The sequence below is a fragment of the Streptopelia decaocto genome, assembly GCF_964273445.1.
Source record: "Streptopelia decaocto genome assembly, chromosome: 6".
Taxonomy (NCBI): Eukaryota; Metazoa; Chordata; class Aves; order Columbiformes; family Columbidae; genus Streptopelia; species Streptopelia decaocto.
The window spans coordinates 26,023,667-26,039,030 of record NC_138660.1 but is presented as its reverse complement, the minus strand read 5'-3'; the positions used below and the strand labels follow the sequence as shown (position 1 = coordinate 26,039,030).

The 15,364-nt window shown below is 53.1% G+C and overlaps 1 protein-coding gene across 1 annotated transcript; it reads left to right on the top strand.

The window, feature by feature from the left end:
* Positions 1-6,046: 6,046 nt before the first annotated feature.
* CFAP410 (cilia and flagella associated protein 410) lies at positions 6,047-15,248 on the top strand. The gene is made up of 7 exons (XM_082055087.1): positions 6,047-6,190; positions 7,424-7,442; positions 8,111-8,157; positions 9,878-10,107; positions 10,709-10,880; positions 12,035-12,128; positions 13,570-15,248. Exons 1-7 carry the CDS (start codon positions 6,114-6,116, stop codon positions 13,693-13,695), a joined length of 765 nt encoding a protein of 254 aa, XP_081911213.1. The 5' UTR covers positions 6,047-6,113; the 3' UTR covers positions 13,696-15,248.
* Positions 15,249-15,364: the final 116 nt, after the last annotated feature.

Genomic DNA, 15,364 nt, shown 5'->3' with positions numbered 1-15,364 from the left:
GTCCTCCGCAGCCCGCGGGAACGGTTTAAAAACATCAGTGTAATCGCAAGAGGCTTTTTATGCACGAGGGTTTTTAGAGCGTTAGTTTAGTGCGGGGCGGGTTTGAAGACGGGGATATTTGTGAAATACCCACATGAGGGCAGCAGAGCATCACTTTTGCTCAGTCCTGGAATTATTTCTTCCTAAGGCACGTAGCGCTGCGTCTGCGGGCAGAGACAAACACCTTGTCCTCCATCAGTGACCGACTGTTGTCACACGCCTTTGCTTTATTTTGTTTTATTTCAAGACAAGCGGCACGAGTAAAGCACCGTCATCCCCGGAGGGTTAACGCTGCTCTGTGCAGGTACCAAACACGGACACCCCAATGGACGGCACTGCCATGAACTTAAAAAACAATTAAGCATGAACTTAAAATACATTTAAGCAAAATACTGATTTAATCCTCCTGAAACCACCGCTGACAGACGTGTTTGCTGATGACGCCGAACTGTGAGGACACCCCAGAGGCTGCGCTGCCATCCAGAGACCTGGACAGGCTGCACTGGGCAGAGAAGAACCTGATGAATTTCAACCAGGGCAAGTGCAGGGTCCTGCACCTGGGGAGGAGCAACCACAGGCACCAGTACAGGTTGGGGGGACCTGCTGGAAAGCAGCTCTGCAGAGAAGGACCTGGGAGTTCTGGGGGACAACAGGGTGACCATGAGCCACCAATGTGTCCTTGTGGCCAAGAAGCCAACAGTACCTGGGGTGCATCAAGAAAAGTGTGACCAGCAGGTTGAGGGAAGTTGGAGGTTGTTCCTCCCCCTTTATTTGACTGTGGTGCGGCCACATCTGGAGTTCTTGGTCCAGCTCAGGGCTCTCCAGTTTAAGAAGGACAAAGAATTATTGGAGAGAGTCCAGTGGAGAGACACAAAGATGCTGAGGGGTCTGGAGCATCTTTGTGCTGAGGAGACACTGAGAGAGCTGGGGCTGTTGAGCTGGAGAAGAGAAGCTGAGAGGGATCTGATCAATGGGATCAATAGCTCAGGGTGGGTGTCAGAGGATGGACCAGACTCTGTTCAGTGGTGCCCAACGCCAGGGTGAGGGGCAACGGGCACAGACTGAAACACAGGAGGCTCCATCTGAACATGAGCAGAAACTTGTTTGCTGGGAGGTGCCAGAGCCTGGCCCAGGCTGCCCAGAGCGGGTGTGGAGTCTCCTTCTCTGAGACATTCAAACCGCCTGGACCCACCTGTGTGATCTGCTCTGTGACCCTGCGTGAGCAGGGGTTGCACTGGGGATCTACAGAGGTCCTGCAACCCAACCAGCCTGGGATTCTGGGATCCCACTCCACAGCTGCTCCCACAACCATCTGACACACCAGCAGCAATTATTTTCCTTCACTTAGATGCATTTTCTGTATAGTGAGAGTTGGGATAACGCTCTGCACACCCCTGCACTTGCGCTGTTAAACGAGCAGCGAGCAGCGAGCTGAACAGCTTGGCACCTCTTTTATTAATAACTCCAGATTTTTTTTGCTGCCGAGGTTATTCCCAGCGCCATTTGCCGCACAGACTTAAGAAGTGGCAGCAACGTGCTCCAGCAATAAAAATATAAAAACGCCAGACAGCAGCGAATGGCAAAGCAAAGACAGTGATTCGTCTGACGACTTTAAATGTCGTGGAGCTCCGGCACTGCAGATTTCCAGGTGCCGACTCCTGGAACACCCCGAGGGGATTCCAGCTCCTTATTCTATTAATCTTGACACTCATGAGAAGAGGCCGCTTGGCTGCCCTCCTTCTCACTCCCCGCCCCGGAGCACAATGATGAATTTATCAACCAAAAAGGAAGGTGAACAGTATTTTTGCAGCCTTTGCTGATTTAAAGATACCACAGCTTTTTTTTTTTTTAATGCCACTTTTCGATGGTTTCATCTCAACCCTTTGCTGGCGTTACAGCACTGTCAGTGATACACACAAAGCCCTAAGGAAGGGTGGAAGGATGTAGTCACAGAAAGCACCACTGTGTTTATTGAATCATTCAGAATTTAAGCTCGGAAAAATCAGTTTTCCCCATCGGCTGCTTGTAGGGGCACAAGGAGAGGTCTGTATTTATAAAGCTTTATAAAGTCCTCGGTCCTCAGAGCGGCTCTTGTGGCTGTAAAAGCCAAATCTCTCACGCTGCAGAGCCAGGTGTTGGCCATGGGGGCTGCCCCCCATCCTCAAGCTCTTCCCCCTCTCCAGTGGGACTGAGGAGACAATATGGGGGTAAATCAGCTGGAGTTTGGGGCCTCTCACTGCAGCAGGAACCCCAAGGGTCCCAAAAATGCTCTGAGCAGAACAGGCCGCCAAGGAAAAGGGACAGCGGGATCGGACAGTGCTTCTGTTCACATTTAAACTCGCTCAACCAAGCGGTAGCCAAGCAAACCTACCTTGCGGCAAACATCTGAGCTCGCTCGTCAGCCTCCGCGGCGGTGACGCAGCTGTGCGGGATGATCCCCAGGAGATTATCTCCCGAAGGCACAGTCTTGCCTTTCCCTTTGCGCGGGGAGCGCAATCCGATTTAGGAGATATTTTCTGGTTTGCTTGGGCTATTTCCAGCTTGCATTTCCACAGCGTGAATATGCATTTGTGGGAGTCCTGACCACGCTCTCCACAGCGGTATTCCTGCTGGGTTTTCTAAAAACCGCTTGTGCACCTACAGGAGCTGTCTCACACATGCTACATCATCTCCAGGTACAATCAAAAATCTCAGCTTGTGCAAAGAACGCTTAGATGTGACGTGGGTTCAAGCGTGACTGTCCTCTCTGTGCTCATCTCCATCTGCTCTTTCAGTGGCAAGGTGAGCCTGCACCTAGGGAAAAAGGTTTTTATTATTATTCATTATTGTCTGATCCCACTCTGCAATCCCGCTGTCCCTTTTCCTTGTCGCTCTGTTCTGCTTAGAGCATTTTTGGGACCCTTGGGGTTCCGGCTGCAGCGAGAGGCCCCAAACTCCAGCTGATTTATCCCTGTATTGTCTCCTCAGTCCCACTGGAGAGGGGGAAGAGCTCGAGGATGGGGGGCAGACCCCATGGCCAACACCTGGTTCTGCAGCAGGCAGAGATTTGGCTTTTACAGCCACAGCATCCAGCCAGGACCAAGGGGCGCAGCAGGACGGCGCTGGGAGCTCACCGGAAAGCTGCTCGAGAAACTGGACCGTCGCCCTTGGCAGCAGAGCCGTCGTTAATGCCAGTTCACTAATTAATTTTGAGCTGGCTCGCTCCCTCATGTGGTTTCTGGAGAACAGGCGGGGGCAAGATGAGGTGCGGGAGCTGTCGGGTCGGCTCTGAACCTGCAAACACGTTGGAACCCGAGGGTGCCGCTGGAAAATCAGCATCTTTTCATAACTTTCAGAAGTGCAGATTTTTTTCACCAGCCGCAATTCGTCACGCCGAAGAATTAGCAAGCTGAGCAACCATCACTATTTGCCTTTTACATCATAAAGATCTGTTTGTCAAAGTAACCGTTTTTCCTCATTTTGCATTACTCACGGGAGTGGATTTTTCCTTTACTCAGATTACATGTGATATCTATTAGTCATCCAAAGCTGTTCATCGGGCTTGCTCAGCAGCCTGGAACAGCACAAGATAAAAATCTTCCATTTTTCAACATATTTTACAAATCCCATTAGCATGCAATTCACTCATTTGGTACGACAGCTGATCAGGAGCAGAAAAATACCAATTAAAACCTATCAAATATATGAGGTGACTTCCATTCCATCAATCCTGAAAAGAAAGTACGTTGATGGATTTATTAAAAAAATATTATGTGTAACATCTACCGCTGGACAGAGTGAAAGTGTCGTTCTGGGAGCTATTAGAGCAGCTCCATGTCACAAAACAGCGTTTTCTTCTCAGGACTTTTCACTTACGCTTTGCTCTTAATCTTTAATCTTCACTTAAATGTTCTTAGTCCTTGTTCTTCCACGACACTGACCTCCTAATGGGGGTAGGAAGGAGGGGACTGAGCAGTAAAACTGGGCTGGAAGGGACATTTCCCCTAATTTTGCGTTTTGTTTTGTTTTGTTTTCTTCAGGAAGAAGACATGAGGGACCTTTCTGACCCATCTTGAGCTGCATGTTCTGCCTTTTTTGCAAGTTTTTTGGTCTGTTTACAAGGGAGGGACCATCTTAATCCCTTCAGGATGAATCTCACAGCATCGCACCCTCTGCAGAAAGAAGCATAGTATTTTACTTTGATTATACACCAATGAGCAGGATCACAATTCCCAGGTAAATGTATTCATAAAACAAAAGGAACTGATAATAACGGGCTCTGCAAAGCACTGTGAAGGCTGGAAATTGCTCCTTATTTTGGTATTTCAGCTGTGATCGGGGACTGGCTCTGTCGACACGGCCAAGCACTAAAATCCAGACTGCAACAGCGCCGTTTCTATCTTGTTTTAATGACAGCGTATAAAATAAAGGGAAGAAATACCAACAGAGCTGCTGCATGGGAGCGAAGAGGAGCCTGAATAAAGAATCCTCCACGTGGCCCTTCCTCTTCATTCCTCATTTTGAGGAGTGAATCGAATACTTGTACCCAACTGGCTACGAGGACAGCAAGCCGCTGCAGTGAGGTTAGCTTTTAATAACAATTTGCTAAATAAATAACTCCCAGGTTCTTGATTTCATGCTTTCTATGTTAGCTCGACATGATAGGGAGGTCATTTTAAGCTGCGGTTTGGCTCCCTCCGCTCTGCTTCACCAATTCTGTGTCGTTTTTATTCTTTTCTTCAGGAAGGAGAAAGGCAGGAGGGACCTTTCTGACCCACTCCGAGCTGCATGTTCTGCCCCTTTTGCAAGTTTTTTGGTCTCTTTCTAAGGGAGGGACCCACCATCCTGATCCCTTCAGGATGAGCCTCACGGCATCACATGCTTTTCTCTCCAATGCACTTTACACATCTATATGCGTTATTTAAGGTCTCTCCTTTTCGAAAGACCAGGGAGAAGGTTTGCCTGAGATTATTATTGATACTGCTTGCTTTATTAGACTGGGAAACATATAGAAAAACATCAGGAAACTCCACATTAACCCCTTATTTTGGGTTTTAATAACCACACCTCTTCTCAGGCCTTTTCATTCCAGCTGCCCCAGTCCAACCAGTGAGGGTAAACCCCCGGAGATACAAAATGGAGACACATCATCGCATGTATAAATGTACATTTTATTTATGTACACTTCATATATAGATATATATAAGGGTATATAGAAATATATTTAAGGGTATAACGTTATATACTTGAAGAGAAGGTGCCAAATTAATGTACACAGTGATTAAGTTACAAAAAACATACCCATCATTAGCTAATTGACATAAATACTTTCTGACCACCTGCAAAATGAGGGGATATTTTTCAAGTTTTAGATCCTTCTCTATGACAAGAGGGAGACAGAAGATTAAGTAATAACATCACTTAGAAGCAGAGTTCTTAGTTTATATTTGACTAATAATTAATAGACGTAAGAAAGAAACGAAACAATTGTAACATCATTATTTCTTAGTACAGATGTATGTCAAAATAGTATAGGCGTGTGCCAAAATTTTCAAAAATTGTAATGCATATGTAATAATTATGTGAATATAAGCATCCAGTGTTTGGAGCATTTATGGAGGACGATCCCCGGAACGTTGTCAATAAAGAATGACACTTAACAGTATAATTGTCTCTGCTGTTAAGTTTATTTCTCCGTTTCATACTCGTGTAAAGTTAGATATAAACATGTATCCGTAAAGGCGTTGCTATACTCAGGTGTAGATATAAATATATATCCATGGAGGCGTTGCTATGCCTGCAAAACACTCTCTAACAAGATGCAATGATCAAAATTACAAGTAAATACGAAGCAATTAAATAAAAGCCGCCCCTCAGAGAGGCTCGGGGCGGCAGCCGGATGGAGGGCAGGCAAAGCCGGGCGCCGGGCAGCAGCACCCCGCGCTGGGGAAGGGGAGGCCGGGAAAGGCCGGTGCTCCGCGGAGCCCCCGGGCCCGGCCCGGCCCGGCCCGGCCCGCCCCGCCCCGGCCGGGAGGAGCCTGCGCGGGCGGCGGGCCCGCCCCTGGCGCCGCGGCCCGGCCCGGCCCGGCCCGGCCATGAGGCTGACGCGGGCGGCCGTGCTGGCCCGGGCCAAGGCCGCTGCGCTCGATGGCGTCCGCCGCCTCAACTGCTGGTGGGCGCCGGCGGGAGCGGCCCGGGGCCGGGCGGGAGGGGGCGGGCATGCGGGGTGTGGGGCCTTGGGGTCGTTGGGCCTGGGGACAGGCGGCGCTGGGGACACAGGCAGCGCTGGGTGAGGGGACACAGGCAGGGCTGGCGTGGGGGTGCAGGCCGGGGTGGGTTGAACAGGCAGGGCTGGGCTGGGCTGAAGGGACAGGCAAGGCTTGGGACACAGGCAGGGCTGGGGTTATGGGGGAAAAGCAGGGATGGGGGGGACAAACAGGGCTGAATGAGGGGACAGGCAGGGCTGGGATATGGGGGACAGACAGGGCTGGGGTGAAGGGACAGGCAGGGCTGGGATATGGGGGACAGACAGGGCTGGGGTTATGGGGGGCAAGCAGGGCTGGGGTGAGGGGACACAGGGAGTGCTGGCAGGGGTGGGTTGAACAGGCAGGGCTGGGGTGAAGGGACAGGCAAGGCTGGGTGAGGGGACACAGGTAGGTCTGGGGTTATGGGGGACAGGCAGGGCTGGAATGTGGGGGACAGGCAGGGCTGAATGAGGGGACAGGCAATGCTGGGATATGGGGGATAAGCAGGGCTGGGGTGAGGGGACACAGGCAGGGCTGGGGGTGCAGGCAGGGGTAGGTTGAACAGGCAGGGCTGGGATATGGGGGACAAGCAGGGCTGGGGTGAAGGGACAGGCAAGACTGGAATATGGAGGACAGGCAAGGCTGGGTGAGGGGACAGGCAGAGCTGGCATATGGGGGGTAAGCAGAGCTGGGGTGAGAGGACAGATGGGTTTTGGGGGACCAGTAAAGCTGGGTGAGGGGACAGGCAGGGCTGGGGTTATGGCGGGCAAGCAAAGCTGGGGGTCAGGGGACACAGGCAGGGGTGCAGGCAGGGGTGGGTTGAACAGGCAGGGCTGCAGTGAAGGGACAGGTAGGGCTGGGTGAGGGGACAGATGGGTTTTGGAGGACAGACAGGGCTGGGTGAGTGTTGGGCAGGCCTGGGTCAGCATGTGGGGGACCGGCAGGATCAGGGTTGGGGGGGACAGGCAGGGTCAGGGTGAGGGGACAGGCAGCCTGCGGGTGGCACAGCAGGACCCACATGGGCCGTGTCAGAGCAGCTTTGCTGGGGACAGGCTGCAGGCAGTGGGGGTGCGGGGACAGCAGGGGGGCTCCTAGTGAACCCCCCCGTGCTCCCGGTGACCCCCAGTGTGCTCCCAGTGACCCCCGCTCTCCTCCCGCAGGGGCAGCCACCTGACGGATGTAAGTACCGTGCCGCCCGCTCCATCCCACCAGGACCAGCCCCACGGCTCTGGCTGCCATCGCGGAGCCCCAGCCCATACCAGAGCGGAGCCTCAGCAGGGAGGGGACGCGTTATGGGGTTGTTGAGGTGCAGAGGAAGGCGCAGGCCTGGCTTCGGGCTGGCCCGCTGCCAGCGAGCTGCGGTGCTTTTCAGGGCCGATTAACATCTCATACAAAAAATTTTTAAAAGGCTGGTGGGTTTGCTGTCGTTTGTGGAGAAGGCTTAGAATTCCTCTCCAAGTCCCAGCACAGACCCGTGGAAAGCAGCACCCTGAGTCCCACCCCATCTGTTTGGGACTTTGGGTGACATTCTCTCGCTAGCGGAGGGCTGTCTGGGGTAAGAGGGATCCCTTCATGCGTGCGATGGCTGGAAAACCACCTCGGAGCCTGTGGAGTTGCTGGAGCAGAAGAGCAACGTGACGCTGGCTGGTGTCTGCGCTTCCCCTCCTGCTGACTCTGCACCCGCTGCGGCAGCAAATCTCTGGTGCTGCCAAGCTTGGGTTAGACTGAAGCCACCCTAAACTCCTGTTCTTGCTTGTTTGTGATTTATATTGCTTTTATTTATATTGTGGGTTGTTTTTTTTTTTTCCTGGGAGTGCTAACTTGCTGTTTTGTCTCTTTCCACCCAGATATCAATATGCCGGGATTTGCCCAACATCGAGGTGATCACATTCAGGTGAATGTCAGGCCACGGGTTTTGGAGAGGGCAGGGAAAATGTCCTTTCTCTTATGTCTTGATGTCTTGCCCTGCATTTCTTACCACCTTTGTGTAGTTGTGTCTGAGCTGCCCAGCTCCTCATGCCTGATTTCACAAGCGGCAGACATGCAGAAATGATTATTCCTCTCCTGGCTCCTCTGCACCTTTTCCTTTGCTCCTTGAGAAAATAATCCCTATTTTCAGAAGTGTTAAAACCTCTTTGGATTGTTGCTTCCTAAGTCCTACCCCGGGGTTTGGATGGGATCTTCTGGGTCTCCATGTAGGGCCAGTTTGCTTGTTGAAATGCTTCTTGGAGGTCATACAGATTTTAATTTCTCTAAGCCCCTGCCCAGCACACCCATCCTTCACCTGTCCTGGGGATCTTGCAGAGCCAATATATCTGGAAATTTGAGTTTTTTTCCCTTGGGAACCTTATCTGGGTTCTCCTTAAGTGAGTGAGAAACTGCTGCAGAAAAAGGTGCAAGTGTTTGGGGGAAGCAAAGGCCACAGCAGAGGGGAGAGCCTCCTTTTTTTAAATTACTTCCGCTGTTTAAATATATTTTTGTTCTGTGTGAAGCCCCCAAATGCCCCAGTGCTGGGCTGAGCCTCATGGTGAAGCCGTTGCAGGGCAGGGGGCTGGAAAAGCGCTGTGCTCCCCCCAGAACAGCCCAGCGTCGGAGGGACAGGCTTACTGGGCCCTGACCCTCCCATCTCTTGGAGGCCTGTATCTAGTGCAGTGCCTCAGGGGTCAGTGCTGGGACGAGTATTATTCAATATATTCATCAATGACTTGGATGAGGGAATAGAGTGACTGGCAGCAAGTTTGCCAATGACACCAAGCTGGGAGGAGCGGCTGACACTGGCAGCTGTGCTGCCATCCAGAGACCTGGACAGGCTGGAGAGCTGGGCGGGAAAAATGTAATGAAATAGAACAAGGGCAAGTGTAGAGTCTTGAATCTGGGCAGGAACAACCCCAGGTTCCAGTGTAAGTTGGGGAACGAGCTGTTGGAGAGCAGTGTAGGGGAAAGGGACCTGGGGGTCCTGGGGACAGCAGGGTGACCATGAGCCAGCACTGGGCCCTTGTGGCCAGGAAGCCAATGGTACCTGGGGTGGGTTAGAAGGGGGTGGTCAGTAGGTCAGAGAGGTTCTCCTGCCCCTCTGCTCTGCCCTGGGGAGACCACACCTGGAATCTTGTGTCCAGTTGTGGCCCCTCAGTTCCAGCAGGACAGGGAACTGCTGGAGAGAGTCCAGCGCAGCCACCAAGATGCTGAAGGGAGTGGAGCATCTCCCATGTGAGGAAAGGCTGAGGGAGCTGGGGCTCTGGAGCTGGACAAGAGGAGACTGAGGGGGGACTTATTCCTGGGGATCAATATGGAAAGGGGGAGTGTCAGGAGGATGGAGCCAGGCTCTTCTCGGTGACAACCAGTGACAGGACAAGGGGCAATGTGTGCAAGCGGGAACACAGGAGGTTCTACTGAAAGAGGAGAAGAAACTTGTTGGCGGTGAGGGTGGCAGAGCCTGGCCCAGGCTGCCCAGGGAGGTTGTGGAGTCTCCTTCTCTGCAGACATTCCAACCCGCCTGGACACCTTCCTGTGTAACCTCATCTGGGTGTTCCTGCTCCATGGGGGGATTGCACTGGATGAGCTTTCCAGGTCCCTTCCAGTCCCTGACATTCTGGGATTCTGTGATCTCTCTTCAGCGTGAACAGCATCTCTGACCTTGAGCCGCTGCGTCAGTGCCAGAACCTGAGCGAACTCTACCTGAGGAAGAACAATATTGCCAGCCTAAATGAGCTCTTCTTCCTCAAGAACCTGCCCCGGCTGAGGGTGCTGTGGCTGTCGGAAAACCCCTGCTGTGGGTCGGACCCCCACCGCTACCGCATGACAGTGCTGCGGAACCTCCCCAGCCTGCAGAAGCTGGATAACCAAGGTGGGCAGTGGGAACTGGGACCCAGTGACATGCTGGTTCCTCATGTTATGGTGTCATTTTACTCCTCCTTGAGTCAGGACCTGTTAGGTTGAGTGTCTCCTCTGTGAGATTCATCACTTCTAAGTGGTTTTCACCCTTCCCTGCAGCGCCCCAGTTCATGTTAGCTGAGAGAGGCTCATTATAGCTGAGACAGTACCACTAATTAGTGGTTTTTTAGAGCTCTCTCCTTTGCTGTGGCAAAACAAAGATTCTGTAATTGGACCTGCTGTTGTAAAAAAAAAAAACAAACTAAAAATGATAAGATTATCTGCCTGGTGACAGCAATTTGGTGGCTTTTGGAGCCTTCTCCAGAGACATGGCAGAGCATGTTTGCATCCCTCCCTGATATCTTTCCCACTTTGATAGACTGGTGAGAGCTGCCAGTGTTGTCCTGTGCGGGTTTTACTGCAGGAGGAGCACAAGGCCGGTACAAAGGATGATTTTTAGAGCCAACCCCTGCAGTGTAGCCCTGCAGCAGCAGTACCTGCCCTGTTACAGGTGCCGTCTTCTTCCTGGGCTGCTGGAGTTCACCGCAGTGGGGTTTTCTTTTTGGCTTTTGCAGCTGTGACGGAGGAAGAACTGTCCCAGGCGCTGGTCGATGGTGAGGAGATCACGGCCCCGCCAGCCAGGGGGAGCGTGGAGAACGGCTGCCGCGAATCCACAGGGTCCAGCGCTGTGGAATCCACAACGGAGACCGCGAGTGAACTGCTCAACTTGAGCCTGGAGGAGACCAAGTGAGGGCTCGCTCATGAGCTGGTGGGATTTTGGGGCTGAACTTGTGTGTAGCAGGACAGGACGCTGCCAGCCAGCCCTGATATTCCGGGGGCTGGTCCCGCAGCTGGGGCAGATTCCCGTTACTCCAGTTACTGTGCTGGTTTAGTAGCACTGGTTCTGGATCTGCCAAATGGGCTCTTCTGTAGGTGGGGACTTAACTCTGCAGCATGTCAGCTGTGCGGAGATGGAGCCTCTTGGGAGTGTGAGCTCAGCCCGGTTTCTGTGACGCTCTGGTGCGTGACCTGTGCTACAGCAGTGACCGTCCCCTGTGCTGGGACCTGGAGAGGCCAAACCTCGAATGCTGGGGGCAGTTTTGGGCCCCTCATGCCAAGAAAGATCTTGAGGTGCTGGAGCGAGTTGAGAGAAGGGAACGGAGCTGGTGAGGGGCTGGAGCACAAGTGTGATGGGAGCGGCTGAGGGACCTGGGGGGTTCAGCTGGAGAACAGGAGCTGAGGGGAAGACCTTCTGATCTCTGAACTGCCTGAAAGGAGCCTGGAGCCAGGGGGGGTCGGGCTCTGCTCCCCAGGAACAAGCGCCAGGAGCAGAGGAAACGGCCTCAAGTTGCGCCAGGAGAGGCTGAGGTTGGATGTGGGGAACAATTTCTTCCCCAAAGGGCTGTGGGGCATTGGAACAGGCTGCCCAGGGCAGTGCTGGAGTCACCATCCCTGGAGGGTTGGACAGACGGACATGAGGTTCTCAGGACATGGGGCAGTGCCAGGGCAGGGGAACAGTTGGACTCGATTATTTTGAGGGTCTCTTCCAACCAAATGATTCTGTGATTCTCCATCAGCGTGGCAGCACATGCTGTTCAAGCAGGTTTTTACAGGGTGTGCAGTTCCAGTTAGCACTGGGCACAGGAGTGTCTCATCCCAGGGGGAGCGGGGAGCAGGCTCCTTGTGTCAGCTGGTTCATATTTTATAGCTGTGAAGCTCCTGCCACACGTGGGAGCTTTGCTCAAGCTGCTGTGTTCTGTAGGTGGTGATGGTGAATAGATGCGCCTGGAGTTCTTTAGCAAGACACTTCTTGCGGGTTGCCTGTGATTCGAAAGGGTTGGTGTGGCAGAGTAAGGTTCTTCTAGCTGGTCATGATAACATCTGCTTTTCCTCCTCTTCAGCAAAATTCGAGAGGAGCTTGGTATGAAGCCTGTTCCCAGGGATAAATTTTCCTCATTTTCACCTCGAGAGACAGACTGCAACCGAAAGAACAGAGTGAGTGTCATTCAGAGACCAGATTGCATTTTATCATGTGCAGTGCTGGGCCCCACCAGTTCAGAAGGTTACAAAGGTCCTTGAATATGTCCAGAGGAGAGCAACCAAGCTGGTGACAGGGCTGGAAGGAAGGAGGACTCTGGGGTTGTCTAGTTTGGAGAAGAGGAGGCTGAGGGGTGACCTGGCTCTGCAGCTTCCTGAGGAAGAACATGGAGAGGGAGGTGCTGAGCTCTGCGATCCAGGGTCAAGATGCACAGGAACGGGTCAGAGCTGAGCCAGGGAGGTTCAGGCTGGACACGAGGAAGCATTTCTGTGCTGAGAGGGTGGTCAGACATGGAATAGGGTTCTAGAGAGGGGGTCGGTGCCCCAAACCTGTCAGACAACACCAGTAAAAATATGTTTGAACTTTTGTTCAGCCCTGGCATGGTCGGGCAGTTGGACTAGATGGCCACTGTAGGTCCCTTCCAGCTGAAATATTCCATCTTTAAGACATCATGCAATGTAAAGAAACCCTGCTGGAGTTTGTCCTCTGGGTCTGTCTGCTCATGTGTGTCCCTTCCCTGGGCTTGTGCTAAGAATACATAGCTGGGAGCAGCTGAAACAGGCTGGTGGGAAGGAGACGGAGCTTAGGGGGTTCCTCAGACCTTTCCATGGTGTAGCCTTGAGTGAGAATCATAGATCTTGGCTGTTCACCTGGGAATTGGTGTCTCCTGGGCTCAGTGCCACTCCTTTAGTTGGTGAGGTGAGATCTAGACCACTTTCTGATAGATATCTCTTTTGCCTGTGATCTCTCTTTCATTGATGTTTTAAACATACTCGAGTGCATCTGCTTTGCAGCACCGTGGATAGAACCACAGGCTCTGGCCTTTGGGAAAAGAAGATATTAAACAAGGGCAGGCTCAGGTTGGACATGAGGAAAAACTTTCCCTAGAAGGACAGTTATTTAGAGAGGCTGCGGAATCTCTCCCTGGAGTTTTTCAAGACGTGGTTTGACAGAGCCATGGTCTGGAGTCTTCTGTCGGTGGGAGGCTGGGCTGGGATCTTCAAGATTTCCTTCCAGCTCATGGTTTTGTGGTTCTACCAGCTTTTGCAATTCCCCAGCTCAGAGGGTTCCTGCCCTTTCCCATCCTACACACAGTCACGCTGGAGGGAGAGGGCGGCTGCTCCTCAATGTGCTTTTCCTTGCAGAATCCAGTTGGGAGGGTGGTGGGGAGCCAGAGGTGTGTGGGCAGCCTGCGTGGGACTGGGTGGACTGGTTTGTCCTGCATTCCAGTTCACACACCAGTCCCTGCCCACGTTTGCCCTGAGGGCTTCCAGGATCTGTCCCTGGAGCTGCAGGTGGTGGGGTTCCTAGAAAGAGCACTTCTTTGAAAATCAACATCCTTTTCCACGCTGGTGTTAACGTGTTTTGTATAAAGCAGCGTGTGTCTCATCTCAACAGAACAACGTCCTCAACGCCATCCTGCTTCTCGTGAAGGAACTGGACGCGGAGGGGCTGGAGATGGTCCAGCAGACGGTGGGGAGGAGGCTCCAGGCCTTTCGGAAGAAGGAGCTGCAGGAGGAGTGATGGTGCCTGTGACAGACGTCCCCAGAGCCCCCCGAGGGACTGGCACGGGGGTGCTGGCTGTCCCTGCAGCTCCTGACGTGGCCCCTGGCTCTGCATGTCCCCGATCTGCCTCTTGGGAGCTTTGCTTGCGTAGCTCCGTTAATGTATCTCCCATCGCTGTTTGATGGGAGCTGCGGGGGAATGGGCAAAGCAGAAGGGAGCAGGGCTGCAGGGAGAGGTGCTGCCGCGCTCTGCGATCGAACAGTCATGGAAAAGCCGCTGGCGGCCTGAAATGTCACCGCTTGCTGGTGGCTCCCTCAGCCTAACCCTCCGCCAGCCTCTTTGTGTGCAGCAGGCTCTGCAGGCAGCTTCCGCCACAAAGATTTGGTTTGTTTTGTGAAATCTTGTCGGGGAGACGCCGCCTGAAGTGATTGCCAAGAACTGTCTGGTGCTGATTGCGAAGGTCAATGTCGAATTCCTAATTTATCTTCAACCCCTGACTTCCTCTGCTCCTCGTTAGCGCACGCAGCATCTGTTGGACGGCCCAAAGAGCAGCTCGGTGCAGCCACGGTGAAACAAACACCTCTCCCAGCTCCTGAATGCTCAGCTGGGCTCTCACCCCACATGCCCTTGCAGGCGTTAGAGCAGCTTAAAAACACTTCACATCTGAGTAAAAAGCCCCCGTGCGTTTTGCAGTTAGGAGAAAAACACGGCGAGTGTTACTGTCCGGTTTGCGCAGGCATCGGGGGTGGCGTTTAACTGGAAAAGCTGCGTTTACTAAGATTTTATAGAGCTGTTAAACACCAAATCAACCATTGTGACATACCAAATAAAACCAGCTATCCCTCGAGGACGTGTACGTCATGGCTGGGGTTCAGCAAATGACTCTGGGCATTTATTGCTCCATTACGTGTGGTTCAGGGCTTGTATTGTTGGCCCCACGGAGCAGGAGGAGGCTGGGGCCCCCGCATCCTCCCGCTTCACCGGATCTGTGAAACGGCTCCTCACCCCGTCCAGTGCTGTTGACCCTGCCCGGGGCTGCTTTTCAGAAGCACTGTGTGATTTTTGGAACCTTTTTTTTGCAGCCACAAGTCCCCGCTGAGCGCAGGAAGCAAAAATGCTGCCGAGCAAATCTCGCTTGTGCCAAGCCTGCCCAGGCAGGATGATGGCACCCAGGACATGGGACAGGAGCCCTCGGGGCTGTGCAGGGCAGCGTGGCCTTTGTGTCACCAGGAGTGTCCCCGTCCTTGGGGATGGTGACAGCCCTGTGTCCACAACCTCGTTCACTTGGCTGTGGTGGGAGCTGGACCTTCATCGCTTGAGTTGTGATGCCTTTAACTCCCCAAGTGACCTTGTTCTTCTGCCTTAAACCCAGCTGCATTCACACAGCTGCTGTGATTTATAGCACCACAGTTTTCTCTCAACAGCCCAAGGGACTCACCCGTCATCACATCTGCATCGTGCTGCGCCAAGTCCCCTCCCAGGCTGTCCCTGCAGCAGCACAAGTCACTCCTGTCCGTGCTGGGGCTGCTGTTTGGGCTGGACCCCCACCAAGCTTTACTGGGAGAGCAATGGAGCGTCACCGGGGCTGGTTTGTGGCGCGATGGCCACGGCCTGAGGCTGCTCTGGCACCCGCTGTGCAAGTCGAGCTGTTAATCCCTGGCTGACAACAATTTGTCCCCAGCAGAAC

Coding starts and splice junctions, on each gene's coding strand:
- CFAP410 (XM_082055087.1), top strand. CDS start 6,114: ATGAGGCTGACGCGGGCGGCCGTGCTGGCCCGGGCCAAGGCCGCTGCG. Junction 8,158..9,877: donor ATCGAGGTGATCACATTCAG/GTGAATGTCAGG, acceptor ATCTCTCTTCAG/CGTGAACAGCATCTCTGACC. Junction 10,108..10,708: donor GCAGAAGCTGGATAACCAAG/GTGGGCAGTGGG, acceptor TGGCTTTTGCAG/CTGTGACGGAGGAAGAACTG.